The following is a 27519-nucleotide window of genomic DNA, read 5'->3' on the forward strand; positions in this document are numbered from 1 at the left end:
GAAACTTAAATCTTTTAACTCTAGAACTACTCTGATACTTTATCCTATATTCTTTTTAGATCTGGGTTGCTTAGCACTTTGGTTGGAGAGAAGTCTGTAACTCAGAGATGGGAGGTAAGCTTAATGAATATATACATTCTCTTAGTAGGACAAAGGCATCAGTCATACAGTCAGAAGCACTTTCATACTCCATAAAATGTATAGCATAAAGAGAATGTTTTCCTTTTGTTCTTTTTAGGGAAAAAAACTATTTTTGTTGTTCTGAAATCTGTTAAAAAGAAACTGCCAGGCTGGTGGAGTGACTCAAGTGGTAGAGCACCTGCCTAGTGCATTAGGCCCTGAGTTCAAACCCTAGAACTGCCAATAAATAAATAAATAAATAAATAAATAAATAAAAAGAACCTACCCATTACCTCATTTTGCATGCAGTTTTGTAAAGTGAATATGGTGGAAATAATTGATTGCTCTAAAATGAATCTTTACCATCTTTCTCAAGAGAGGTGAGATCAGCAACTTCCAGTATTTGATGCACTTGAACACCTTGGCTGGCAGATCCTATAACGATCTCATGCAGTATCCTGTCTTCCCCTGGATCCTTGCAGATTATGACTCAGAGGTAAAGCCCAAATGCTCTTGCCTAAGAAGAATACATGTGCAAAAATTAAGACGCTGCAATTGTCCAAATATCTTAATTTCTTTTAGTTTAGTGATTCCCAGTAGGCATGGGTATTTATTTCAAGATAAGAAGAAGCATTTCAAAAGTTCAGAGAATTAACTCACTTACTAGGTTTAATGCACAATGGTAATTCAGTTTTCTTAAGTGCTAATTAATTTGCATCCATTGGTGTCAGAAACCATCTCTATAGTTTGCATTGTTTGCTAGAAAAATCTAAAGTGACCCTTCTGCAAAATATTCCTGTCATATACAAGCAATGTTTGTACTTTTTCATGAATCTTGGAAGATTTCTCCCCATTAAGCATGTTCATGATTTAGAGATCAAAACCAACAGTAGTGGCTACATATAAGTGTTACTTTTCCTCTCTTCCTTTTCTTCCTATATGATAGAGGTCTAATTAGTTCTGATGACCAGTAACAGGGCAAAACAAGAAAAGCTTGGCTTTGGAAAACAAATAATCAAAAAAGAAGAAGAAGAAGAAGAAAACATTACTCTTAAAATTCAAAAATTCAGTGAGATGTGGTGGCACATTCCTGTATCCCCAGCCACTCAGGAGGCAGAATTAGGAGGATCATGGTATCAGGCCAGCCTAAGCAAAGTTAGCAGGCAAGACCCTATCTGAAATACAAACTAAAAGCAAAGGAATGAGGGTGAGGCTCAGTTGAGTCACTGAATTTAATCCCCAATGTTGGAGGGAAAAATTTTTTCAGAAATTCACTAGAATCAGGAATCAACATCGGAAATTTTATGTATCATCTTATTGGGGGAAGATAAAGGTTCTGTTCTCAGAAATATGTTAGTCTAATGAAAGAATAGAAATCTGCCTGTCTGTAGGCATGAGAACATTTTCTGCATGTTGGATGTGAAGTTAATATGCATACCTCAAAGTATTTTTCCTTTAAATTAATCAATGAAATGTAGAAGAAAGTACAGATTTTTGAAGAGACATAAAGTCCAAAAAGAATGCATTTTTTGTGGAGAGGGAATTATTTATTCCCTTCCTACATTGTGCATGTGTGCCATCCGTCTTTTTTTCCCTTTTTACTCATGGTACTTTCATGACCATGTTGTAGTCATGCTGTTTGTGTGACTCAGTTATAAGGTCCCAAGCACGGAGACTGCTTAAGTATCCATCACATCCCATCCCCTTCAACAATGATGCATACTTAATGTGCACTTTAATGTTACTGAATTAAGTACGAGGTACTTTGCAAGTATTCTTTGCAAGGATAAATATACTAAATTGACTATATTCATTAGTGTGGATCAGCTTCTCCTGCCCAAGATTTTTTAAATATAAGTTTGGCAAAATTGGCCAGTCACAATGCCCTATATAAAGGATACATTAAATTCCATAGGCATGTATTTCAAATTTCTAATCCTAAGGGAGTAAGTTTTGGTTTCTTTTTAAATACATAAATTAGGTCAGCAAGAGATGAGCTTTTAAAATAATCTTTCAAACTAAAAGAATTTGTCACATTTGGAGGTCACTTGATCTGATATGTTGTTTTTTAGGATGAATGAATTGCTAAGTGGTTTATTTTAAGAAGAAGATGGTCAGGAGCGAAGTTGGAAGGAATCAGGAGCGAGTAACACAGAGAAAGGAGACTAATCCTCTTATTTATGGGAGTGATGGAGGATAATGATGAATTAGAGCTTTTGTGTCTACCGTGTCCTGTGGTATCTTTGCCCTCCTCTCCAAAGCCTAGATCCCTGTGCCATCCTTGAAACACACAATTTTTGAAGCAGTTGTCTTCAAACTCAGTCAGTTAACAAAATGTCGTGTGTCTGGCCATAAAGTGTGGGAAAACAGTGTTGTTTCAGAGTTTGACTGCTAGTTCCATCTCACATCCTGATGCATTTAGAAATCATCATGTTTACTCCAGCCCCAGCATCTATACTGGTTAGAATAGAGGGTGTCTGGTAACTTGACGTTGGGTTTTGTTTTGTATTTTAGGAGGTAGATCTTACTAATCCCAAGACATTTAGAAACCTGGCTAAGCCAATGGGAGCACAGACAGATGAACGGCTGGCTCAGTATAAGAAGCGTTACAAAGATTGGGAGGATCCGAATGGTAAACAACATTGTCTGTCATTGGACTTTGTACCAAAGTTTCAAAAGTAAACCATTATTTAGTGGTCTGCTGTCCTGGAATGCTTTCTCGAGTTGCTTAAATACCATTATGTTATATACATTATATGTGCATACCTATACAAATTATTAGACTTGAAAAATCAGATTTTGATGCTAACTTATGGCCATGCCTAGAAGGCACTTGTAGCTAGCTCTTCAGAATACTTCAGAAATTTCGGCGCGTCTGCTTTGCTTTTTGGCAGAAATTGCACACATAATCTGCCTCTGGCTCTAATCACATGTGGTCTAGGAACTACACTTTCATTCATGGCTCTGCTGTAACTTCACTGAGCCACTTCTTAGAACCCTTTTGCATTTAAAAAATACGGGTCGACTACTACTTAAACCAAATAACTTCCAAAACCATGTAACTTACTTGTAAATACATTATATTCATAGAGAGTAGTTTAGCATCATTGCAAAGCTAGAACCTAATAAAAAAACTTTTAACTATAAGTCAATATTTTGCTTTAATGGAAGATGGTTGACTATTAAGGGTTAGCTATTTTGCAATAAACCTTAAAACATGATGCTGGCAGATGTGCTTAGCTGTGGGGGACAGCGCAGTGAGCTCTGCTGTCTTTGGATCACTGCCAGATATGAGAGTGAGGGATAGTTGTGTCTTCATAAAATTTTCTCACTACAAAGCCTTAACTAAGCAAATTTAATGTTTCAATTACTACCCTCAAAATTGCTAGCTTTTCCAAGACTATTGATTAATGACAATTATATTGTTTATGTAGTTCCTCTTTTGTTTTCAATTGTGCTTTCATTGTCTAACAGGAGAAACTCCAGCATACCACTATGGAACTCATTATTCATCTGCAATGATTGTGGCCTCATACCTTGTGAGGATGGAACCTTTCACACAGATATTCTTAAGGCTACAGGTAAAACTCTAAATTTTCATGTTTGCCATTCTATTCAAGCCTACTCTTTGAAATTGTCACTTTTTAAAAATGTTACCTTGCCTTATAAGAAACCCTTTGATGTTTCTAAGTACTGACAAGAAGTCAAACAGAATTACAGTGGAATTTTGCTGGACCAAAATTGACAAACTAAAATTTATTTAGGATAAACAAGTTCCAGGATCCTTAAGTTAAATATGTAATATACACTTTCTATCCCACGTATAGGGAACTCAGCCCTAAATGAGTGAATTCAACAAATGTGGGGGTTTTGTTTGTTTGTTCTTAAGAGTGATATATCCTGGCTCATTACTGTCTTCTTGATTGTAGTTGCTTTCCCCACATTCACTTCATTTGTTGAGCACATATTTTTGAATGCCTACTAAGTGCTAGGCACTGTTCTAGGTACTTGGAAAGATATCACTAAATAAAAGACAGAAGCCCTACTTTATGAAGTTTATAAATCTTAGTTGAAAAAGACAGTCAAACTTAATAAATAAGCAAATTGTAATGTTTTTGTAGAATGTAATCAAAGGTATCAGGGACTCTGGGGTGGTAGATGGGGGAATGAAAGGGGTGTTTTAAAACAGAGTGGTCACAGTGAGTCTCTGTACAAAACCTGAGGGAGATGAGGGAGCTCTTCTGCACACACGTGGAGAAGGTATACTGTAGTCAGGACAGGACCCTGAGGAAGGCGCGTACCTGACATGGACGAGCATGAAGGTCAGTGTGTCCAGAATGCAGTGAGTGGTCGTCCTCCAGGAAGAGGTCAGGAGGCAGGCCAGTCCACCCTGGCAGCCATCAGATAGATGAGCTTCGGTATTTTCCTACAGTGAGCATCATGGGACAAATGCAGTACCATGTCACTTAACACAGCACGGGGCGTGTGATGAAGACAGAAGGAAATGTGTCTAGAAGGTTGCATAGACAAAAGAACTCAGTTTTGTATCTAAGCTAGTTCTGTCAACCTGTAACTTCCCTGTCACTTTCCTAATTCTCCTCTTAATTCTCATTGTTGTGAAAACTTGGTTGTCACATTAACTTATAAAATTAGTGAATTATAATACTAATATGTGTAATAACTTGACTATTTCCAAATGTAGATGGTTTACGTTAGAATCTTTTCTTAGTGGGACAACATTATATTATTGAAGAATTCATAATTTCCTTATAGTAAAACTAATAACTAATATTTTAAGTGAATTTTTGCAATCTTTATATTTATTTTATCTTTGATATAAAACAAATGCATCAAGCATCTTTTGTAAGTAGTACTTCAAAGAAAAACAGATTTTTTTCTTTTTAAATTTTTTAGCATGAATTGTACAACGAGCTTTTATTGTGATATTTATAACATGTATGTAATGTACTTTGGTCAAATTTACCCCATCTACATTACTTTTTCCTAAGCATCCTCTTTCCTCCCCTCTGAAAATTAGATTTTCTTTTGATGATTATTTAAATTTTTGCGTATTTACCATATGATAATGAGAAGCGGAAATGTCACCAAGCACATTTGAAGTTTTCAAGCCCTTGAACTTGACAGAAACTATGAAGTGGGAATGGTTCTGTAATAGTGAGTGGGTGTTCTCATTCTGCCCACAGGGTGGCCACTTTGACTTGGCTGACCGGATGTTCCACAGTGTGCGGGAGGCCTGGTATTCAGCATCAAAGCACAACATGGCAGATGTGAAAGAACTTATCCCAGAATTTTTTTACTTACCAGAATTCCTGTTCAATTCCAACAACTTTGATCTAGGTAGGTAGAGCCGTGGTACTATCTTAGGAATGCTAGCAAGAAGGACTCACTTTGCTAAAGTCGTCTGCAGCATACCTTAACAGAAAAGCTTTTCTCCTAGTTTTAGTAGCTGTTACTTACATAATTGGGTGTGTGTAATTAAATAGAACAAGAAGAGCAAGTTTGTTCCCCAAAAGAGCTGTTTTAAGCTGGGAGATATTTAAAAATTGACACAGATTTCATCTGATGGCCAGAATTTTTTTGTTTCAGTGAAATGAATATCTGAAAGATATCACCATTGAAACTCTTTAATAACAAGAGTGGCATATTCAAAATGTTCATGTATCATTTTAACCTTGTGTATTACCTGAGGCATTCTTGGTTTATATGCTAATGTGTTTTAAAATCAGAAGTTCAAAATAACTACATAAATCCTTCCTGTTTGTCTTGTTAGGGTCTTTTCAGAAAAATAGTTCCAAATCAGCATTTATAAAAAGGAGAGAATTTCATCTGACAGTTATATCATCTGACAGTTAAAGGACTTTGGTTACAGTTTCCTGGAACACAATTCGCTGATCTGTGCTTCTGAGGATTTCTTTGAAAACATATCAAAAGTCCATTGTTTCCACTTTAGAATATTCATGCCAGATACTGTTCTGTTTTCTCTTTTCTTTTATTCATACCTTTTGTTTTCTATTTTTTAAAAGTTAGGCATAAATCATTACCATACAACCTCCAAATTTTCATTAAGAGAAAATTCAGGGGAGAATACTCATTTCCATTACATTTGCATGATTTTTCTTTTTTAATTTTTCAAAAATTATTTTCATTTATGAAGTGGGATTCAATGGGGAAGATAGTAAGGCTCAACAGCCCACAAGCAGAAGTCCTCCCTGCCTCTGGCTGGGCCTGTCTCTCACTCTAGAGCAGGAATGGAATCAGTGTTCAGCAAGCAAATCACCAATATGTACTTCAGCTGCTTTTTATATTCAGTTGTAATTTACCTAGAAGAATGCTGCCTTCTTCCTTAGCACCAGTGTTTGTCAGAGACCCCATCTTCATCTTTCACAAACACTGGATCGGTTATGATAATCTGTGCTGCAGAGTGTTCAGCCAGAGCACCTCCAAACCCAACTGAACAATACTGGTAAATAAAAGAAGGATCATGTGGCTTGTCACATTCTCTTTCATAACACATCATCTTCCCTCCTTGAAATCTCATAAGAAAACATAGGAGTAAATTTTTATGATCTTGAATTTAGCAATGGATTCTTAGATATTATATCAAAAGCACAAGCAGCAAAAACAAAAATAAATAGTACTCCATCAAAATGTAAAACTTTTGCATCTGAAGACTTTGTGAAGAAAATGAAAAGACAGCCAGGCATGGTGGCTTAAACTTGTTATCCCAGCTACTTAGGAGGCAGAGATGGGAGGACCATGATTTGAGGCTAGCCCAGGCAGGTTTGGAGTTTTACTTCCATAATCCTAGCTGCTCAGGAAGCATAAGTCATCAGATCGTGGTCTAAGGCTGGTTTGGGGCTAGACTGAAGTGCTAGAGTGCAGGGGTACATTTGCATTCCAATCTGTAGCATTGGACAACCTTAAAAATACCGTGCTAAGTGATACAAAGCCACCATCACATGGTAGGCGATTCTGTTCCTAAGAAATACCAGAATACATAGATCCATGTCTCCATGGTAGAAGACAGTAGATGGAGAACAGCTGCTTAAGGGTGGAGGTTTTGGGGGTAGTGAAAATGCTTTGGGACTAGAAAGAAATGCTGGGTGCATTGCATGCTGGGTGCTGAATTCCACCTCACTATGAAAAACAGAAACAAAAACGAGCACTGTGTCACCACCAAGAAAAGAAAGTCAATGATGGAAAAAAAAAAAAAAAAGAGCTCAGGTTTTCCCTGGCGCTGGTGTCTTCTTGTTCTTACATCTTTGGATACATGAGAAGGAGCTGCAGGATATGTTCCCTTCACATGTCACTTTTAAATTAAAGAACTGAAAAAATTAATTTATTTCACCTAAATAGTCAGGGTTATAGCAAAAATTTTTAAAGTAAGTTATAGTTCAGGAAGCCTAGGGATTTTACCTACTTCTTATAACCAAAAAATTAGGTCTAGAGAGCATTTTGGAGGAAGGTGGGAAGTGTGTGCAGGGGAGTGAGGTCTGTAGTAAACTGATTTATTTTTGTCTTAAGTCATATGGCAGTACTTCTAACCAAGTCAAAACATTTCTCTATCAGTAAACTGATCTTCACATCTGTCACTTAATATCACATTGTAAATAATGAAATAACAATGTTGGAGACATTTCTAAGGAAATATTTTTATTGGCTTTCACTCAGAATTGGCCTCATTCTCTAAAATTTGAACTGCACTTCTCTATGGAATCCCTAACACAACTATTTGTCTAACCAACTACTGTGAAGTTAGTGAGTCAACATTGTGGTTTATAGTCATTTTTTACAATGAAAATCTGATTTGTAAAACTCTAAGCTAAAATGACTTTTTGGAGCTACTTCAACAAGAAGAATAAGAAAAACCTGGTTCCTTAGATACCAGTCCCAGTTAACATATTTGCTTGTGGATAGATTTCATAGCAAATGGTTCCTTTAATACTTTAGAGCTTATCTGGCTGTGATTGAACAGGTCACATGGAATAATGTTCTCTATATGCTTTGTCACAACATGAGGGTTTTGTTTCTGCCCTAATGTCTTTCCAAATATTTTTCTTTTAAATGATGCAAGAATAGCAAAAGTTACCTTGTTTCAAATTTTATTTTCAATGTGAATCATCACTGCAAAATACCTCTCATTGCTGCACAGCTCTCTCAAGAACTTTAATGTCAAAAATATGAGAAACCTTATGTACTGTGGCTGTCTCTGGGAGATCCAAATAGGAACCTCACAAAATATTTCATTGAAAAAGAGTCCTGTGGTGAATAGCATTTCAGAAAGTCTTTGTCTATTTGTGGGGTGCAATGGCTCACTCTTGTAATCCTAGCTACTCAGGATCGGAGGATGGCAGTTCAAGGCCAGCCCAGGCAAAAAGTTGGTGAGACTCCATCTCAACTAATAAAAGCTAGGCTCAGCGGTGCACACCTGCTAGTGTAAATAGGAGAATAGAGGTCCAGGCCTGCCTGGGGAAAAAAACATGAGACACTATCTCAAAAATAACTAAAGCAAAAAGGACCTATGGTCTGGCTCAGGTGGTAGAGCACCTGCCTAGCAAGTGAAAAGCCCTGAGTTCAAGTCTCAGGATATCTAGTATCCCTCATAGAAAAGGACAGCAAACACTAGCATAGTAAAACGTCTAAGCAGTTCCATAAATAAGCAATGTCTTTGACTTTAAATAACTCAGCATTTGCTGAAGATATCTGAGAGTGAGAGATACTTGGTACATGTGAGGAGTGCTGTAGGGAGCCGTCTTGGAGAGATGCCAAGTAAATGGTTTGTCAGGGACCTTTCTGTGATGAAACAGTATAGTTCTGGTAGTAAATCAGACACACTTTCTCTGTCACTTTAGTGTGAAATTGCCATTTATCCCCTCTTGCATTTTCTCTTTAATGTATCCAATTGCACAGGCTGTAAACAAAATGGCACCAAGCTTGGAGATGTTATCCTTCCACCCTGGGCAAAAGGAGACCCACGAGAATTCATCAGAGTCCACCGTGAGGTAATGGGAGCCCTCTGCAGTACAAGTTGGTTTCAGCAGTACTGAAAGTTGTGAAGATGGTCTTCATGACTTTTGATTATTTTAGTTCCTGATGACCTCTAGCCAAGTTTCTTTTGCTTTGTGAGTAAGTAATAAAAGCCAGCTGGTGACTTAACCTGTGTTTTGGAATCACAGGCTTTGGAGTGTGACTACGTGAGTGCCCATCTGCATGAGTGGATTGACTTAATATTTGGCTATAAGCAGCAAGGCCCTGCTGCAGTAGAAGCTGTAAATGTCTTCCATCACCTTTTTTATGAGGGTCAAGTGGATATCTACAATATTAATGACCCACTAAAGGAGACAGCCACCATCGGGTTCATTAATAACTTTGGTCAAATCCCTAAACAGGTACGAATGTGCTTTTCTCAATATTAGCTTCAGTTTTTAAGTTTGATAATATGTCTCTAGGTGGTACATGACCATGCATCATTGTTTAGGCAAAGTTAATAAAGCACCCATGATATCACCAATGAGATTCAATAGCTCTCTAGATTTTTGCTTTCTTTTCTCTTTCATAAACCAGATAATTAGAAATTATGTTATTTAAAGACAGTTTTCACTCACAAATGGGACTGGATATGTTTCCTATACCTGCTCAAGACCCAGTGGGAGGGGTCTTGAAAGCCACAAAGTATGTATAGATGAGTTTTGGGGTTTTATCTGGATGCCAGAGGGAAGCTAGTACTCATAGACAGGGAAGCGACACAGTCATCTTTAAACTTGGAAAAGTTCATACTGGCTTCTCTTTTCACCCCCCTCCTCCTTCCCTTCCTCCCCTTCTCCTCCTCCTTTCTCTCTGTCTCTTTCTCCCCCCCTTCCCTGTCTTCCTCCCCACTCCCCACATGCATATGAAGTGGAGCTGAGTTGGGGGGCAGAAGAGTGCTTGGGGAGCTATTGTAGCAGGGCAGGGAAAGGACCATGGTAGTTTGGGTTACATCATCAACATAGGTCTGAAGAGGGTGATAGGCAGCCGCTACTTCACCACCACCTGAAACATGGAGAGGGAGGCCGAGAGTACTCAAGCACTATAGCTCTGTATGTCAGGCTCTGTGCTGTGCAGGCTTCCTCCCTCCTCCCCACAGTGCTGGGTATGCAGGAGGGCAGGAAGCACCAGGGCTGACTGCAGCACCGTATGGAGAGGCACAAAGCGCCCAGCTGCTCACTCCATCTGCCTGTGCCAAGTGCTAGAGGCCCTACACTTTGGGCCTCAGCCATCTCCTCTGTTCATGCTTCACGTGTCTCTTCTGGAGTCCCTTTTTGTAGGTTTGCCAGTTTTGAGGTTTCCAGCATTGACATTTGGGAACACATAGAACAATGGCAAGTCTTTGTAAGCAGTAAAGCCATAATAGACAGCAGGACAGCTGGTACTGCATGGTGCACAAGGCAGTCTAATCCCCCAACAAAGGGAACACATTTACTTTTAAAGCAAAATACTTATTGATAAACTCTGCTAACAATGGGAGAATCTTACTTAAATCTTTAGTTTAACTTTTCCTTTTTCCTGAGGGTTACAAGGGCAGGACCCATGGGAAATGCCCCACGGGAAATGAATATTATGAGCAAACAAGTCAAGCCCTGGCACACTGCAGGATGTCTGTGCTGTTTTGGAGTATAAGAGGCCAGCAGACTGAGAAACATAATCTGGATGCCAGTCTATTTCTAGGACATTCCACTGGGTCATAGAGAATACTTTCAAGTAGAACCATTCTAGAAAATCTAAGTTTTATAGTCACTGTATCCATTTATCTTTACATACCTGCATCCTGGCACAGTTCATCAGTAAATGTTTATTCATGAGCATGGTTTATGATATAAGTTTCTTTTTTACAACTTCACAATCTGTAGAAGATAGCAGAACTCTGACCTGATGCCCCCATACAAATAGCTAAAATGGGAACAAAACATATAAAGGTTTGGGAGTCTCAGGTACATGCCTTCCTCTATGCAAAGCATTTTTCCTATTTTTCTCTTGGTAGCCCAGCATATCCCATTCACAGAGTGTGATGGTGTTGTTATTTTCACCTTAGATCTCATTTCATCTAAGCTTTTTCAGCTATCTTCCTCATGTACTATTTTCCCAACAAAACTACTATATGCCTTGTTTTAAAGACCTGTTATAAATGAAATAATCTTAAATAATATTTTAATCATGTGAAAATACTGAGCAAAAATGCAAAATATTTTTTCTTAGTTTCATTGCAAAGTTAAAAAAAAAAGCACCTAAAAGGCACCAAAATGGTGGTGTTAAATCATTAAGAAAGGTTATGCAAAAGCCAGAAATAATCCAATTATAATGTCTGTCTGCCTTCAGTGGCACCAGCTGGACTGTAGAGGATTGGTTAACTTTTAAACATCAGTGGAAAATAATGGTCAAACAGCTGTAGTCTGAGTTAATTTTCTTCCACAAAGCTGATTCAGCTTATCCTAGAACGTGATGACAACCCAGACCAGTATCATAATGCTGTTTCTACTTTTGAGGTGTGAGTTCTCTGGCAATCCTCCTAGCCTTTCTGAATTTCTTTCCTGTAATGTAAAATGGGAATAACATGGTACCTAGTGTTTGTTTTGAAGGTAGAGCGTAATAAATATTACCTTCCATATAAAGTGTGTCATTTTCTTTCACACCAGTTATTTAAAAAACCTCATCCACCAAAGCGAGTGAGGAGCCGACTCAATGGCGACAACATGGGACTCTCTGTCCCACCAGGATGCACAAGTGACAAGATCTTTTTCCATCATCTGGACAACTTGAGGCCTTCTCTAACACCTGTGAAAGGTAAGATAAGGGGAAATAAACTTTCAACTCATAATTTAATGAGACTATTTCAAAATCCTAGTATACCAATAAAAAATTGCTTTTCAGCAGTAATGTAATTTGTAGTAAATGCTATATGTTTTGTATTAAGTAGTTAAATACTTGTTAATCTCTTTAATTTTTTCCTTTTTTGGCTTTTAGGGTTTTGCATCAGGAAAAACCAACAAGTTTCTTCCTCCTGTTAGGTTAATAAAACTCTAAAACATCCAAATTTTATCATAATTTTAACTTTACATGTAGAAAAAAAAAATCTGTCATCTTTTTTTTCTTTTTTTATCCAAACTCAGGGCCTTTCACTTGCTAGGCAAGCACTCTAATACTTGTACCATGCCCACAGTTATTTTCAAATAGGTTTCACATTCTGCCTGTGCCAGCCTGGACCATGATCTTCCTTTTTATGCCCCACACATAGCTAGGATGACAGGCACATGCCACGATACCCAGCTTATTCATTGACATGTGTGTCTCACTCAGCTTTTGCCCAGGCCAGCCTCTGACTGCAGTCCTCCTCTGTAAGCCTTCTGTGTAGCTTGAATGACAGATGCTTGCCCCACAACCAGCATTTTTGCTGAAATGGGGTCTTGCTAACTTAAGCACAATCCTCTTGATGTGTACCTCCCAAGTAGCTGAGATGATAGACATGAACCACCACACCCAGCCTTCATTTTTCATTTTTTTATTTGTACATATTAACCTATCAGAAATAGCAGTAAAGGGACCATATTTTTGATATGCCAACTAAATGACATCTATCTTTTATCCCATGTTTTAATGAGTAATCTGAAAGAATTTTTTCAAGTAGAAGTTCTGTGTTTGAATGAAAAATTATTTTGTAGAGTCTTGAAGTTGTCACTGTACAAAATTCAAGTGTTACAGTCTGGGTAACTTGATTGACTGCACTCTGCCATTTTGCCCCATTGCACAGACTTCACTCTGTGCTAGCTCCAGGCACTGCCCAGTGACTGTTTTGGAGAACTAGTGGGTTGGCATAATCTGATGTGGAAGAGGAATTTTCCTCTTGGGAAATGGCATGCCCTTCCTTCAGGAAGTTTAAGGGCTACCAGGTGCCAGTGGCTCAAGCCTATAATTCTAGCTACTTGGAAGGCTGAGAGGATCTTGGTTCAAGGCCAGCTCAGGCAGATATTTAGTGAGACTTCCCCCTCTCCAAAATAACCAAAACAAATAAATGCAAATTCCTGTGTTTAAACCCCTGTCCCACAAAAAAAAAAAAAAGAACTCTAAGGGCTGGCTATAGTTTGGGATTCTGAAGATATCAATGGATTGACAATCTATGTGTCCCTGTGACATTCTGAGGCACACCTCAGATTTCTCTGTGCAGTCCTAGAGAGACAGACAGTCCTGATTGCCTTGAGTGTCAAGAAACAGGTAGCTTGAAGGAACCCTCCAGAACACCTGTCAGGTCTTAACAGGAGCCTCAAAAGCCAAGCTGTACTTCTGAGATCATTTGGTCTTAATTAAGTACAAGAATGCTGATTTCTGTGATGTTTCAGATGACCTTACCACCCCTCATTAGGCCATGAAGTTAGTTTCCCTGTCCATTCCTAATGTAATGACTTACTTCTTTATAGAACTCAAAGAGCCTGTGGGACAAATAGTGTGTACAGATAAAGGCATCCTTGCGGTAGAACAGAACAAGGTTCTCATCCCACCAACCTGGAACAAAACTTTCGCTTGGGGCTATGCAGACCTCAGCTGCAGACTGGGAACTTATGAATCAGACAAGGTTTGCATTGTTTCCTTCCTACTTATTTAGTCTTAGTCTTTCATGGTCTGAAAATTCAGGTTGACATGGTTGGAAGAACCCAGTCAAAAGACTTGGCCTCTGTTCATTCAGAGGCCAGAGAAAAGGAGAGCTTCATGTGTCAGATCAAGATAAGGAAGCTAACAAAGAAGTCTGCTTGTGCAGAGCAGGCCTCTCTTGGAACATTGTGTGATGGGGCCTGGCAATTCCCCTCCCACTCACAGAATTTCTCTAAGAAATCTTAGCCACCCTGGTGCTCACCATTCCTACCAACAAAAATAGCTTCTTTTGCAAGTCTCCATCTGGCCCACCTCTGTTTTAATACTCTAAGTAGCTGACAGAAAACTCATTACCCCATCACACAAGAAGCAGTTGTGGGTGTTTTGAGTCCCATAAGTATCTCGCAAGAAGCAATGTGCACTGATCCCTTAGCACCCCGCATTTGCCCCTGTGATGGTCCCCTTCAGAATGGAAGCTGGGTAGACTGTGACAGCTTGTTGCATTGCATTGTAATATGGTTCTGTTTAGTTAATGTTCTCCTTAAACCGCAACATGCTGTCTTTTTACGTTTTCACTAGCTACAGCAAGCTTACTCCTTTGCCGGATTATCCCCTGCATCTCACATAGCATCACGAACTTGAACATCATTTGCCCAAACTGAAGGAGCCAGAGACTTCATGATGAGCAAAATCCTTTTTTATTATGGTTCCTAGCAGCCACTGCAGTCAGAAAGCCATTGGGGTAGTTCAGGCAGAGTTTCAGTAGAAATGTCACTGAGCCAAAAGCAGCCCAAAATATGAGCCAGTTTGCCAGAAGGTACCTTCATGAAGGTTCCCCTTCACCTGGCTCTGCTCCTAGTACTGCAGATGTCTGAGCACTTGGTGGCACGTGTGTCTCACATCCATTTTGTTTTGTAGGCAGTGATTGTTTACGAGTGTTTGTCTGAGTGGGGCCAGATTCTCTGTGCAATCTGCCCCAACCCCAAGCTGGTCATTACAGGCGGCACAAGCACCGTGGTTTGCGTGTGGGAGATGGGCACCTCAAAGGAAAAGGCGAGGACCCTCATGCTCAAGCAGGTGAGGAATGTGAGCAACTGAGAATACGGGCCTGTTCCATCCCAAATGCCTACTCCAGAAAACCTTTGAAAAGGTGCCCTTAATTCTGAGATACCCCAAACGTAACAGACAAAACCAAAACCTCCCCTCAGGTTGTTTTAGGGTCTTGATACATAGCCCATTCTGGCCTCAAAGACACAATCCTGCTGTCTCAGCCTCCCAAGAGCTGGGATTACAGGCGTGCAATACCACAGTAGGCCCAAAGTATGTTCTTTTCCAGAAATGCTTGTTTAAAAAAAAATTTAAATAAATAAATCAGAATATGCTATTTCTAAAAATAATCTAAGCTGGTCCTTTTTTAAAATCTGAAGGAAATTGTCCTTAGGTAATATTTTTAATATATTTAAGTAACAAGTATTTCTTAGAAATTACATGTACTTTGGATTTTTTGAAAATCAAATTATATTTCTTATTGATTCATATTAATTTCCTTCCAGGATGACTACCATTGAGCTGGTCCATTGAGTCTTAGTTCTACATTCATCAAATTATTAAGGACATGCTAAACTCGTGAATGTATTCAGTAGAACCCTTGATGATTTAGTTAACAAGTATTTTTTATCACTTTTTCTGTATCTGATTCTATTATTAGTTTTTACTTAAAGCAAGAATCCTTTGTATTGATTTGTGAGAGAATTTGTCATAGATGTTTAAGGAAAATACATTTAAGTGTTTTTATTCTGTAAATTTGAAAAATGGTGATGTTTTACAAATACAGAGCCATGATCCTCACAATTCTACAATTAGCTGGTAGCCCCATTTTATACCTGGGGGTGGGGAGGAAAAACCAACACACCTTAGAACAAGAGACCTACCCAAACTCACACTTTTGAAAAAAGTAGGATTTAAATTCAGTTCTGACTCCAATGCTATTTTAAAACCAAACTCAACAAATAGTAGTGTGTTAAATATTCATGGAAAGAATTGAGTCCCCTTGTAATACTTTTACCAACAACCATCTATACAGAGACTTCATAGACTTGCTGGGATCTGTAAGCCATATAAGGCACAAAGTCTCAACCTGAACAGATAGAAGGTTGTCAGTGTATTTTGCTGATCTGCTTTCCTCTTAAAAATATTTTCTATTTAGAGTGGTCTTTGAAACTGCTGTGGCAATCAGATGAGCTTCTTGCTTAGAACAGCCTTCTGAGGTTTGCTGAGTATAACATATAGAAGTCTGTATGGCCAAATGCTAAGCCAACTCATTATTTAAGCCAGCATATTCTGCCAGGGGACCTACCTGTTCCCCTGGGAACTTATAACAATGATCTGGGTCTTTGTCTTCAAAATACTTACTTATTTTCACACACTGTCATTTCCCTGAGCCCTGATACTCTTCATATTCCAGTCAAGTAGAAAAGTCCTTAATCCAGTTGAAGGAATCCTCCTTGGGCAGAGCTGTTCATGCACCTCCCAAGAAGAGGGCTGCAGCATGATGACGCTTCAGGGCCACACTGCCTGTCCCTGTGTCCTCTATTGGACCACATACTGCAACCATGTGGATTTTAGCCCTTGTATATTTTTATTTTTATTATTGTGACTACCATGTAATCATTGCACAGTTTGTACATTCTTAAATCATCCAATTGTAGGTCCTCAGAGAGACTCAGCAGGAGTTTGCTGCATAAAAGAATAGATGCAGAGATAAATTCTTCACGTGTACATGCCTACAAATAAAACAGTATGAAGAAATCCAAGCGAGGTTGTAGCTGCCATTTCCCCCTTCCTTTGTGGAGCCTGACCAACATGTATGAAACAAATTACATAAACATGGAGAGAAGAGCCTCCAGAGTTTTAGTCTACCCACCCCCCATACACACACACACACACACACACACACACACACACACACACAAAACTCCATGCCCCACTCAGGGCACCAGCTCCCCACGAATCATCAGGAGCTTCTGGAGTCACTTAAAGGACCCTGACCATGTGGCTGACCTCACTTGTTGCTATTCTCATTTGTAGGCCTTACTTGGTCACACAGATACTGTCACCTGTGCCACTGCTTCGCTGGCCTATCACATCATCGTCAGTGGATCCCGCGACCGAACCTGCATCATTTGGGATTTGAACAAGCTGTCATTTCTAACCCAGCTCCGAGGCCATCGAGCTCCAGTTTCTGCTCTTTGTATCAATGAGTTAACAGTAAGTAGTAAATTGCCACTGGTTTCTGTTTAGGAAAACAGTTTGTTCTGGCCAAACTTAGGCACTCATCCTATAAAAGTCACTACATTGTACTTGATTTGTATGGTTTTTGAAAAGCAAATGGATGACAAAATGTATAACACAGAGAGCAGTTTTGTCTTAATATCCATTCACTACTGCATCATTTAAAAAGAGCAAGGTTTGGTTAAAATAAAACATTCTAGAATATGCTTTTCTGAAAGTAAGGAATTTGTGGGATTTGTTGAACGTTAGGATTTTGTTGAAATTTTTAAATAAATATATTCAAATTATTTACTTCTTATATAAAGTGAGAAGTCAGATTTGGGTACCCAAAAAGAGAAAAATTGTCAAGTAATTTTTAAAGCATCCCAAAGTTGTCAAAAGATACTAGATTTTTTCAAAAATAAATATTTTATATACAAATAAATAAAATGAACCAGGATAAAATGAATGCACTGGCCTATGAGATCCCCACTTAAACCAAGTCCCTCTGAGGTGGACAAGAAGGGGGATCTTTGCTAAGATAGGATGATAAAAGAGGAAGCCCAGGGTTGGTTTACAAAGACATGTTCCAAGGAACATGTCATTACATTAGCGTGTAGGTGCAGCCCTCATCTGCAGCTCAGCCCTGGAAATCCACATGAACCCACCCCAGTCTCACTGCTTCTTAGCTACACATATCCATTCCTACCTTACCCTTATCCTGCTGTGGGCTGTCCTTCATAACGCAGTACTTCTAGTCCTGTTATCAAGCGAGCTTCTTAGCTTTCCTTTTAAAAGAACTGCCATGTCTTTGATATCTACCAAGCAATACCAAGTACTATTCTTTAGTCAAATATCTTGTTGCCACTAAAACAAAAGGAGAAAGGAAAGAATTTGGTTTTAGCAAATAGCCCTAAGAGTATGTAATTGATAAGAACAGGAGTACTCAGAGTTGGGAACAAGTGGGGGACAGGCAAGGGTAAAAGTCAAATTTCGTTCTTAGTGTATTTGAAAGGTAGGATATTTTCAGAGCAACACTATGGGGTTGGCCCTCAAATGTCTGCACCCAAAGAGTTTTACAAAAATGTGGGTGCAACAGAACTGTTCTGACCCATCCTTGTTGCTCTGAGTCAAATGTTTAATTCCATAATTTATAGCACTTTTGTTTTGGGGTTGCTCTTAAATAGAGTTTTATTTACAGTGAGTCATTTGAATAATCATATGGGCACAGGATTGTAGTAGTTACTGCAAACATTACAGAATTGGGATTTTTCTTATCAAGATGTTTTTGTAATGTCTTAGTTAACTCATGAAAACATTTCTTCTGTTATTTACCTCCAGCTAATACCCAGCCAGCTTTACTTCAGTTTATACTTGGAACTGAAGCCTTCTCCTTGAAGCTGCCTTTTAAAGGACTTCCAGCTTAGCACTCATAGCTACAGGATTTGCTATAACTGCATCCCCCTGGAGTAATTGAAGGAATTCTTGCCCAGTACAGAGCAGAGTGGCTGCCTCAGATGTCTTGCATAGATGTAGGCCACTAATTAAAACTCACCTGCTGACAGGCAGTTAGAGACTGTTTAGTGACCAATACCAACGTTCAAACAATGCTTGCGAAGTGTTACTTGTGTTGGGGTTTTGGTTTAGTTCTTGCCATTCTAGTAGAAGAGCTACAGGGGAGAGGAAGGAGCAATAGCCAGGCCCTCAGAGACAGTGTGGCTCAGTCCACCAATCACCCCTCACCTTACCTCCCCCGTCCTTCTTCCTTACATGGTGCAGCAGTTCAGCCTGTGGCACCCCCTGCTTTTGATGACCATCTTCAAATTTCCATAGGTTCTCGTCTGTCTTTTGACAATACAGAACTTCACCATGGCTTTAGTAAAATCAGTACCCAACACTGGGACAACTAGGCTGCCTTGGGGATGAGAAAGGCAACACAGCATGGTTTATAAGCTTTGGGGCTACAGAGAGCTGGCTTCAAATCTCCACTCTGAAGTTAGGCAAGTTGCTTAGGTACCCCGTACCTCACTTTCATCCTCTAAAGCAGCATTAGTAAAAGCTGACTTCATAAGATCAAGTCAGCTCAGAGAGTTTTAGGGTTATTAGGAGTGACCCATCTACTAGGTTTCTTTGTTTCTTCATTCTCCCACCACTGGCATGATTACAAACTTGAAAATAGGATATTACAGTGTTACATAGATTTCATCTTTTCGTTTCTTAAAGAGAGAAACAATGTATCTGAACTCAAATTTTTCTCTTCCATTCAGTGGTCTTGGTGGTTGGTCTCATTATATAAAGATCAGTGGAGGTGGATTCCTGCCTCTAATGAAGAAGAGTGGTTTGCCACCATCTCAGATGTCATACAGCCTTTTGGTGAATTGAGAACCTCACTTAGCAGTGTTCTGGGTCATAACCAGCCTCTTGTCTCCATTTGTGACCCCCCTGGCAGAGCATCCACTCAACTTTGAATTCTTCTGTTTGTTTTTTAAACCTAGGGACTTGTGTATGTTAGGCAAATGCTCTACCTCTGAGTTATATTTCCTAACTCTTAGATTTGAATTCTTAAGCCTTTCTTCTGGATATATTTTTTTTAAGTCCCTAAGCACTCAATTCCAGGTTACCTCAGAAATCATGGAGCCGCTTAAGTTCAAGGACTGAGAGATTTGGTTGAGAGTTAGACTGAGGATTCGGTTTGCTTCTGACACTGGTCTGTGATCGGAAGGGAATGAAGTCTTTCTTTATCTTCTCAGGGAGACATTGTGTCCTGCGCTGGCACTTACATACATGTGTGGAGCATTAACGGGAACCCTATTGTGAGTGTAAACACATTCACAGGTGGGAGCCAGCAGATTGTCTGTTGCTGCGTGTCAGAGATGAATGAATGGGATACACAGAATGTCATAGTGACGGGACACTCGGATGGAGTGGTTCGGGTAAGCAAACTTGGGAAAACTCATTAGGATAGTTTATTTGAAACTTACGAAGCTGAACAGTTTACAATGTTGTTTAGCAAAGTTCCAACTTACACAAGCTTTGGTCATCATATTTTCAGACATGGGAACTTGGCCTCTGTCTTCCCTCTAAGTAGAGCTGTTAGTGCTACTAACCGCTTGGCAGCTTAACACAGGTGGTCACTTAATTACGATCCCTATGCCGTGCTGGCAGTAGTAACAGTGCGAGCTGGTTCATTACTGGGTTTTTAGACTATCAGATGGATTCACAGTGAAAACAAGAAGCAGGGATGGTCTCTTCCCTGAAGAATCACAGAGCTAGAAAACATGTGCAAGGGCCTCAGACCACTCTCAGGCTTGGTCTCCCTCGATCCCCCGGAGTTTAGATGCCATTTATCTTTGTCTTAGCTTTCTATGTATTGAGCCTCTGAAGAAAAGAGAATCAACAGATTATTTGCCTTAGTAGTCTGTTCAATTGTTTGACTTTTTCCTCTCTCTGGCAATTTTCTTTGTGCCTGTTTTCTTTAATTATGCTCTTGGTCAAAGCAGAGGGCAGCCGATCACCACCCTTCTTAGTAGTTACAGTCACAGAGGGGCTGTCAGCCCACTACATCATCACACCCTGTACGTCAGACAGCCAGTGTGCATCCACGCACACCCTGGTCTGCTTTCTCAAGAGTTGTGTTCCAGTCACTAAGTCTGTGAGACATTATAGGAAAACTCCCCGGCAAGAGATGGTTGGAGACCTGCTAGCTGGATGTCTTTTGGTAGATCAAGTGTATATTCATGTATACAAGACTCACAGGTTTTTGTAGGAGACAAGTTTACTGACATAGTTGAACCATGTTTTTAAACTTGCTTGACCACAGTTCTTTCCCTCCAACCTGAGATAGCCATGCCATGTTTGTCAAGTGCAGGGGGACTCTGCTTATACTCAGGCGTAGAAATTACCTGTTTCACCCTGAGAACTCATTCACCCAGTAATGTGTTTCTTAACTGGTTTTTATTTTCATACTTATTGAAATGCAGTTTTGGAGAATGGAATTTTTGCAAGTTCCTGAAACACCAGCTCCGGAGCCTGTTGAAGTCCTAGAAATGCAGGAAGACTGTCCAGAAGCACAAATAGGTATTTTATTTTATACATTCTAAAACAACAGAATACAACTCAGTCTCTTTCTAAGTTGTTTGGTTGCTGTGATCTAAACTTATGCCAAACTACATAGACAGGAGCCTGATGTTGGGCATTGTTCACAGAAGCATGATCGCTACCTGTTGTGTAATTCCTTTGGGCAGACATGCCAGTCTTCCTCTAGTTCAGTGGGAGCTTTTGGTGTAGCAGAGTCTTCTTGTCCATTTCCACATTCCATGCTAAAAATATAAGCCTAGCTTCCTGAAGTGCCAAAGTTCGGGCCTCAGCTCTGAAAGTAGAAAGCAGATCTGTAGAGCTTAGTATTGTAGAGGTAAGGCAGCTGTAGACCTCAGTTCCATGTCTGTCTGCCCACAATCCCCACCCCACACCTGCTTACGTGGAGCATTAATTCATGCTGAAGCCTGGTGACCTGTTATTTCTGAAAGAGCTTAAAATGTTCCCAGTGAAATAAAGAGCAAGGTGATTTCTATACAGAATGAGTAGCAGCAGTAACATAAAACTGCCAAGTTCTGCTCTGTGTTGCTGATCTCTGAAGAAGCTGCCCTTCTTGGACAGAAGTTGGTAGAAGAGACTTCCTGGAAAGAACCAGGGTTTAAGTTTGATCAGATTGTGTGTATGATCAGTTTTTGTACACAGAGTATTTTTGATGATATGAGGGAGTTCCTCAGGGAAAAGATTTATTATCAAAAGACACAAAGTGCTTCTCTCTGTAAACTGCGAAAGCAGTCTTTATTTTCCATGCCAGAAAAAGGAAATGATCACATGAGCAGCATATTCTAATGCTTGTAGTATGTTAATACGTGTACATTTCTACATAGTCAGTTGCAGGACCATCAGAAAGGTCATTTAGGTGTTTGGGAGGACAGAAACTCAAAAATTCACTTCAGCTCAGTATTTGGGGGTATCTGCTATATGCCAAGCATTGTACTAAGGAGTTCAATGAGAATTAGGTCACTTTCCCTTTAATAAAGCCTGTAAGTAAATAACAGTGAAAGATGAGATGAATAAATACTCTACCACTTGAGCCACATCTCCAGTCTCTGTGGTTTGTTTTTGAGACAGGATCTTGCTAGCTTTGTTTGGCTGGCCTTAAATTCACAAATCTCTTCTTCGTACCTCCTGAGTAATTAGAATTACAGGTGAGTGCTACCCATGCCCAGCCTCAGAAAGTCTACTCTTTCTCTGCTGTCTCTAATCTTGCTAAAATCCTGGCATATTTTTCTTTGTATTGGGCTTAGTTTAAAATACTACATCTTTTGTGTCTTACATCTGAAAGAAATAAAAATCGGTGGGACAAAGCTGAGTCTAACTGCGGTGAATGTGTGTTTTCTAATTCTGCTGCTTTACCCAGGGCAGGAAGCCCAAGATGAAGACAGCAGTGATTCGGAAGCAGAGGAGCAGAGCATCAGCCAGGTTCCTAAGGATGCTCCCAGCCAGCCCAGCAGCACCAGCCACAGACCTCGGGCAGCCTCCTGCAGAGCCACAGCCACCTGGTGCACTGACAGTGGCTCCGATGACTCCAGGCGCTGGTCTGACCAACTTAGTCTTGATGAGAAAGATGGCTTCATATTTGTGAACTATTCCGAAGGCCAGACCAGAGCCCATCTTCAGGGACCCTTGAGCCACCCTCACCCCAATCCCATCGAAGTGCGGAATTACAGCAGATTGAAGCCTGGTAACTTGAAGTCTGAGATCTGTTTCTTGCTGCCTATAAGTAGTGTGAAGTTGGTGGACTGAGGCAGTGGGTTCTAGCTCACGCTGGCTCCATCTCTGATGTGCCTTCTGACCTGGGCCACTCACAGAGAAAGGCTTCTCTCCATTCTTTTTGTAGAAAGCTAATTGAGAGTCTTTCCTACAAAGGTGTTTGCAGCATGCTGGGCATTTTTTTAAGAAGAAACACCTTAGACCAAAAAGTGCATTCATCACAAATTATAAAATCATGAAAGCTTTTGAAAATAAGCAAGTATTAGTTATAAACAAACAAAACTATATTAGCAGGCAGCTTTGCCTATAATAGAGTTAGAGGCAAGATCTTCACAATGTCTCATGTGAGAAGGGGCCTTGCCCCTTCTCTTCAGTTTCCCTTTGGAATCAGGCATTTTCCAACTGGCCCATGGTTACTCTTCTGTCAGATTGCTTTCCTGTCATCCCAAGCGGCAACAGCTGAGAACTGGAAAGGCTGCTCAGGGTGTGTTGAGGTGCCCTAGTTCCCAGGCTGCCGTCACTTGGTACATCTCTTCCCCCCACTTTGTCTTCCCCTCCACTTCTCCACTTTAGGGTACAGGTGGGAGCGGCAGCTGGTGTTCAGGAGCAAGCTGACTATGCATACAGCCTTCGACCGAAAGGACAATGCACACCCAGCCGAGGTCACCGCACTGGGTGTCTCCAAGTAAGTGCTGGGACTTTTCCAGCCCCTCTTCCCTCTGAGTCATTTGCATAGCCAGGGGCCTACATTCCAGCCCAGTCCTTGAGGAGACCAGATTTCCTATGTATTAGCCTATGTAGCTAGAAGATTCTTGAAATCTATAGAAGAAACCTGCCATTGCGTGGATTTTAATTCTGCATATAAAAAAATAAATAAACTTTGGTTTCACAAAGACCAAGCTTCAAACCAAAGGAAACTGAGATTGAAGAGTAAATTCTGGCTAAGTTCTGTTTGTAGCTTACATAGTTCCCATGCGAGATTCAAGGGGTCTCTCCATGACCTTCACCAGGTGAGCTCACCCTCCCAGCATACCCTGAACACTGGACCACGGGCTTCTCATGTCTCCTGCAGGGATCACAGCAGGATCCTCATTGGTGACAGTCGAGGCCGAGTGTTCAGCTGGTCCGTGAGTGACCAGCCAGGCCGTTCTGCTGCTGACCACTGGGTAAAGGATGAAGGTGGTGACAGCTGTTCGGGCTGCTCAGTGAGATTTTCCCTCACAGAAAGACGACACCATTGCAGGAACTGCGGTCAGCTCTTCTGTCAGAAGTAAGATAAAATTTGTGCTTTTTGTCCATGGATTATGCTCTAAGGCCCTCTGTTACACCCTGCACATGAGTACTGATTTGCTTTGGTGACCCTACTGCAGTGTACTGTATTTAGAGCAAATCAGTCTTCACTTTCTCCCTGTTCTTTTCTGCTAATACAGTTATGAAATATTTCTTTTTTTATATTTTATTTTGTTTTCTTATTGTACTGGGAGTACATTAACAAAATTTCTTATACTATATCATAGTTGAATTTACCCCCTCCATCATTCTCCTCCTTCCCCCCCATTCCTAGAATAGTTTTAACAGGTCTTATTTTTCCATTTCAAATGTGTACAGAATATTTCCACCGTATTCACCCTATGATCCCCTTTCCTTATATCCTCCCCCATCCCACTGGTTCCCACCCAAGACAGGACCTGTTTTGCCTTCCTGTTTAAAAAAAAAAAAATGACATTTTTGTTTGTTTAATGTAGCCATACAGGGTGTTTCATTGTGGCATTTCTATGTATATATGTATTATAACTCAAATTGTTTCATCCCCTCTATTCTCCTTTCTGTCATAATCTCCTTCTTACGATGATTTCAGCAGGTTTAAAAATTCTATATTCATTCTTGTATAGGAAGTACATCAACCATATCCAGCTTCTTAACTTCCTTCTTTTACCTTCCCTCTCTCATATATGATCTCCCCATAGTGTAACTTGTTTTTCATAATATTGCTTGTATTTGTATTGTGTCTGTATTCCACATATGAGAGAAAACATGCAGACTTTGGTTTTCTGAACCTGGGTAACTTCACTTAAAGTGATGTTCTTCAGTCCCATCCATTTTCCTGCAAACTACAAAAATTTCATTCTTCTTTACGACTTAACAAAATTCCATTATATGTGGATACCACATTTTCTTAATCCATTCATCGTAGTGGGGCATCTTGGCTGTTTCCATAGCTTAGCTATTGTGAATAGTTCTACAATAAACATGGGTGTGCGGGTGCCTTGGCTGGAACCTGATTTACGTTCCTTGGGTATATACATAGCAGTGGTATTGCTGGATTATATGGCAGGTCTATTTTTAGTTTTTTGAGGCGCCACCATACTATTTTTCATAGTGGTTGTACTAATTTACATTCCCACCTGCAGTGGATGAGGATTCCTTTCCCCACATCCTCGCCAATATTCGTTGGTTGTGTTCTTCATGGTAACCATTCTAACAGAATCTTAATGTGGTTTTGATTTGTATTTCCTTTAAGGCCAGGGATGTTGAGCATGTTTTCGTTAAAAAAATCTCTGTTCAGTTCATTTGCCCATTTCTTCATTTCTTTTTTGGGAGTTTAGTTTTTTGAGCTCCCTGTATATTCTGGTTACTAATCCCTTGTCAGATGCATAACTGGCAAAGATTTTTTTTCCCATTCTGTGGGCTGCTTCAATCTGGACCATTTCTTTTGTTGAGGATTGCACTGAACATGTAGATTGCTGTTGGTAATAGAGCCATTTTCACAATATTATTCTTATCTTTCCATCTTCTGTAGGCTTTTTTTATTTCTTTCTTTGGTGGTTTATAGTTTTGATTGTAGAGGTCTTTCACTTCCTTTGTTACATTTATTCCTAGGCATTTTAATTTTTTTGAAGCTATTATAAATGGAATTATTTTCCTATATGCTGTCTCAGTCTGTTCATTGTTGTCACATAGAAAGGCTATTGATTTTTGTAAATTGATTTTGCTGAAGCTATTTATGATGTCTGGGGGCTTTTGGGTAGAGTTTTTTTTGGGTCTTTTAGGCATAAGATCATGTCATCTGCAAATAGGGATAGTTTGACTTCTTCCTTTCCTATTTGAATTCTTTTTATTGCTCTGACTAGGAATTCCAAGACTATGTTGAACAAGAGTGGAGAGGGTAGATACCCTTGTCTTGTTCCCAACTTTATAGAAAATGGTTTCAGTTTTTCCCCATTTAGTATGATGTTGGCTATAGGCTTGTCATATATAGCCTTTATTATGTTGAGGTACATTCTTTTTATTCCTAGTTTCATTAGCACTTTCATCATGATAGGAAGTTGAATTTTGTCCAAGGCTTTTTCTGCATCTGTTGATGATAATATAGTTTTTGTCTTTGCTTCTGTTAATGTGCCATATTACATTTAATGTTTTGCCTACATTGAACCATCCTTGCATCCCTAGAATGAAACTGACTTGATCATGGTGTATGACCTTTTTGATATGTTCTTGAATTTGGTTTGCTAGTATTTTATTGAGAATTTTTGTGTCTAAGTTCATTAGACGGATTGGCGCAGTTTTCTTTTTTTGTTGTTGTTGTATCTTCTGGTTTAGGGATAAGTATAATATTGGCTTCACAAAATGATTTTAGCAGTGTTCCTTCTCTTTCTATTTCATGGAAACATTTGAGGAATGTTGTTATTAGGTCTTCTATAATGGTCTGATAGTGAATTCATGCTTCAGGAATTCATGATTCAACAGGTCCTGGATTTCTCTGTTTTGGGAGACTATTGCTGCTTTAATTTCATTGCTTATTATAGGTCTGTTTGGGTGATTTATATCCACTTGGGTCAATTTTGGATGGTCATATGTGCCTAGAAATTTGTCCCTTTCTTCTTGATTTTCCAGTTTCTTTGAATATAGGTTTTCAAAATAGTCCCTAATGATTCCCTGAATTTCCTTGGTGAGTTATGAAATATTTCTATCATGAGAAGTACAGAATAACTGATCCACCATGACTTAGAATGCACACATGCTAACATTTGACCATGTTTGCTTTAGAGGGGCAGGAGATTCTGTGTATGTATACACTAAGCATAAACTTAAAGTCCTCTTCTCATCCTTTAGTTGCATCCCTTCCTCCCCTGTGTTTATACTTCCATGAGCCTGTGTCACTTTCATAAACATAGTATCTTTTTGTTTCTAGCTTTACATTATATACTGTCTGCACCCTTTTGTAACTTCTTTACTCAACTTTTTTTTAAAAAATCCATTATTTTTATGACTGTTGGAGAATTTATTTCCCTTTTGATAATCTCTTAAGTATTTAGGGGGGGGGGGTTTCCATTTTGAAAATGCTAAAAATAATGCTACTCTGTGCTTCCTTACAAATGCCCTGCTAGTACCAGGCTGGATTTCCTATCTGGGAATAGAATGGAATTGGTAGAACATAGACTTACTCTGGGACTGACTCTCCCAAACAGTAGTAGTGCTCATTTACACTGCCTCTAACAGGATATGAAAGTTCTCAAATTCTTAGTCATACTTGATATTGGTAAACCTTTTCCCCTTATCTGATAGTTAGGGAAATGTGCCTTGTTATTTTAACTTACAGGGCTAGTGAGATTAGACATCTCCTTATATGCCTGTTGGCACCTCAGGTTCCTTCCTATTGGGTAATTGCCCATTTTTCCTTTTAGG

General features: G+C 39.6%; 1 protein-coding gene across 9 annotated transcripts in view; it reads left to right on the forward strand.

Moving 5' to 3' along the window:
• Positions 1 to 27519, forward strand: part of Wdfy3 (WD repeat and FYVE domain containing 3) — a 268012-nt gene that overhangs the window by 230474 nt on the left and 10019 nt on the right. For all 9 annotated transcript variants that reach the window (XM_074041845.1, XM_074041849.1, XM_074041846.1 and 6 more), the window contains 16 exons: positions 60 to 114; positions 497 to 616; positions 2635 to 2752; positions 3595 to 3701; positions 5325 to 5478; positions 9052 to 9143; positions 9318 to 9530; positions 11811 to 11958; positions 13587 to 13741; positions 14677 to 14835; positions 16846 to 17025; positions 19779 to 19961; positions 21009 to 21105; positions 22481 to 22804; positions 23407 to 23518; positions 23906 to 24103. In XM_074041845.1, the coding sequence (XP_073897946.1) occupies positions 60 to 114; positions 497 to 616; positions 2635 to 2752; positions 3595 to 3701; positions 5325 to 5478; positions 9052 to 9143; positions 9318 to 9530; positions 11811 to 11958; positions 13587 to 13741; positions 14677 to 14835; positions 16846 to 17025; positions 19779 to 19961; positions 21009 to 21105; positions 22481 to 22804; positions 23407 to 23518; positions 23906 to 24103 (2415 nt within the window). The remainder of the gene's footprint in view (positions 1 to 59; positions 115 to 496; positions 617 to 2634; positions 2753 to 3594; positions 3702 to 5324; positions 5479 to 9051; positions 9144 to 9317; positions 9531 to 11810; positions 11959 to 13586; positions 13742 to 14676; positions 14836 to 16845; positions 17026 to 19778; positions 19962 to 21008; positions 21106 to 22480; positions 22805 to 23406; positions 23519 to 23905; positions 24104 to 27519) is intronic.

This window comes from Castor canadensis, chromosome 9, assembly GCF_047511655.1.
Source record: "Castor canadensis chromosome 9, mCasCan1.hap1v2, whole genome shotgun sequence".
In the NCBI taxonomy this organism is placed as follows: Eukaryota; Metazoa; Chordata; class Mammalia; order Rodentia; family Castoridae; genus Castor; species Castor canadensis.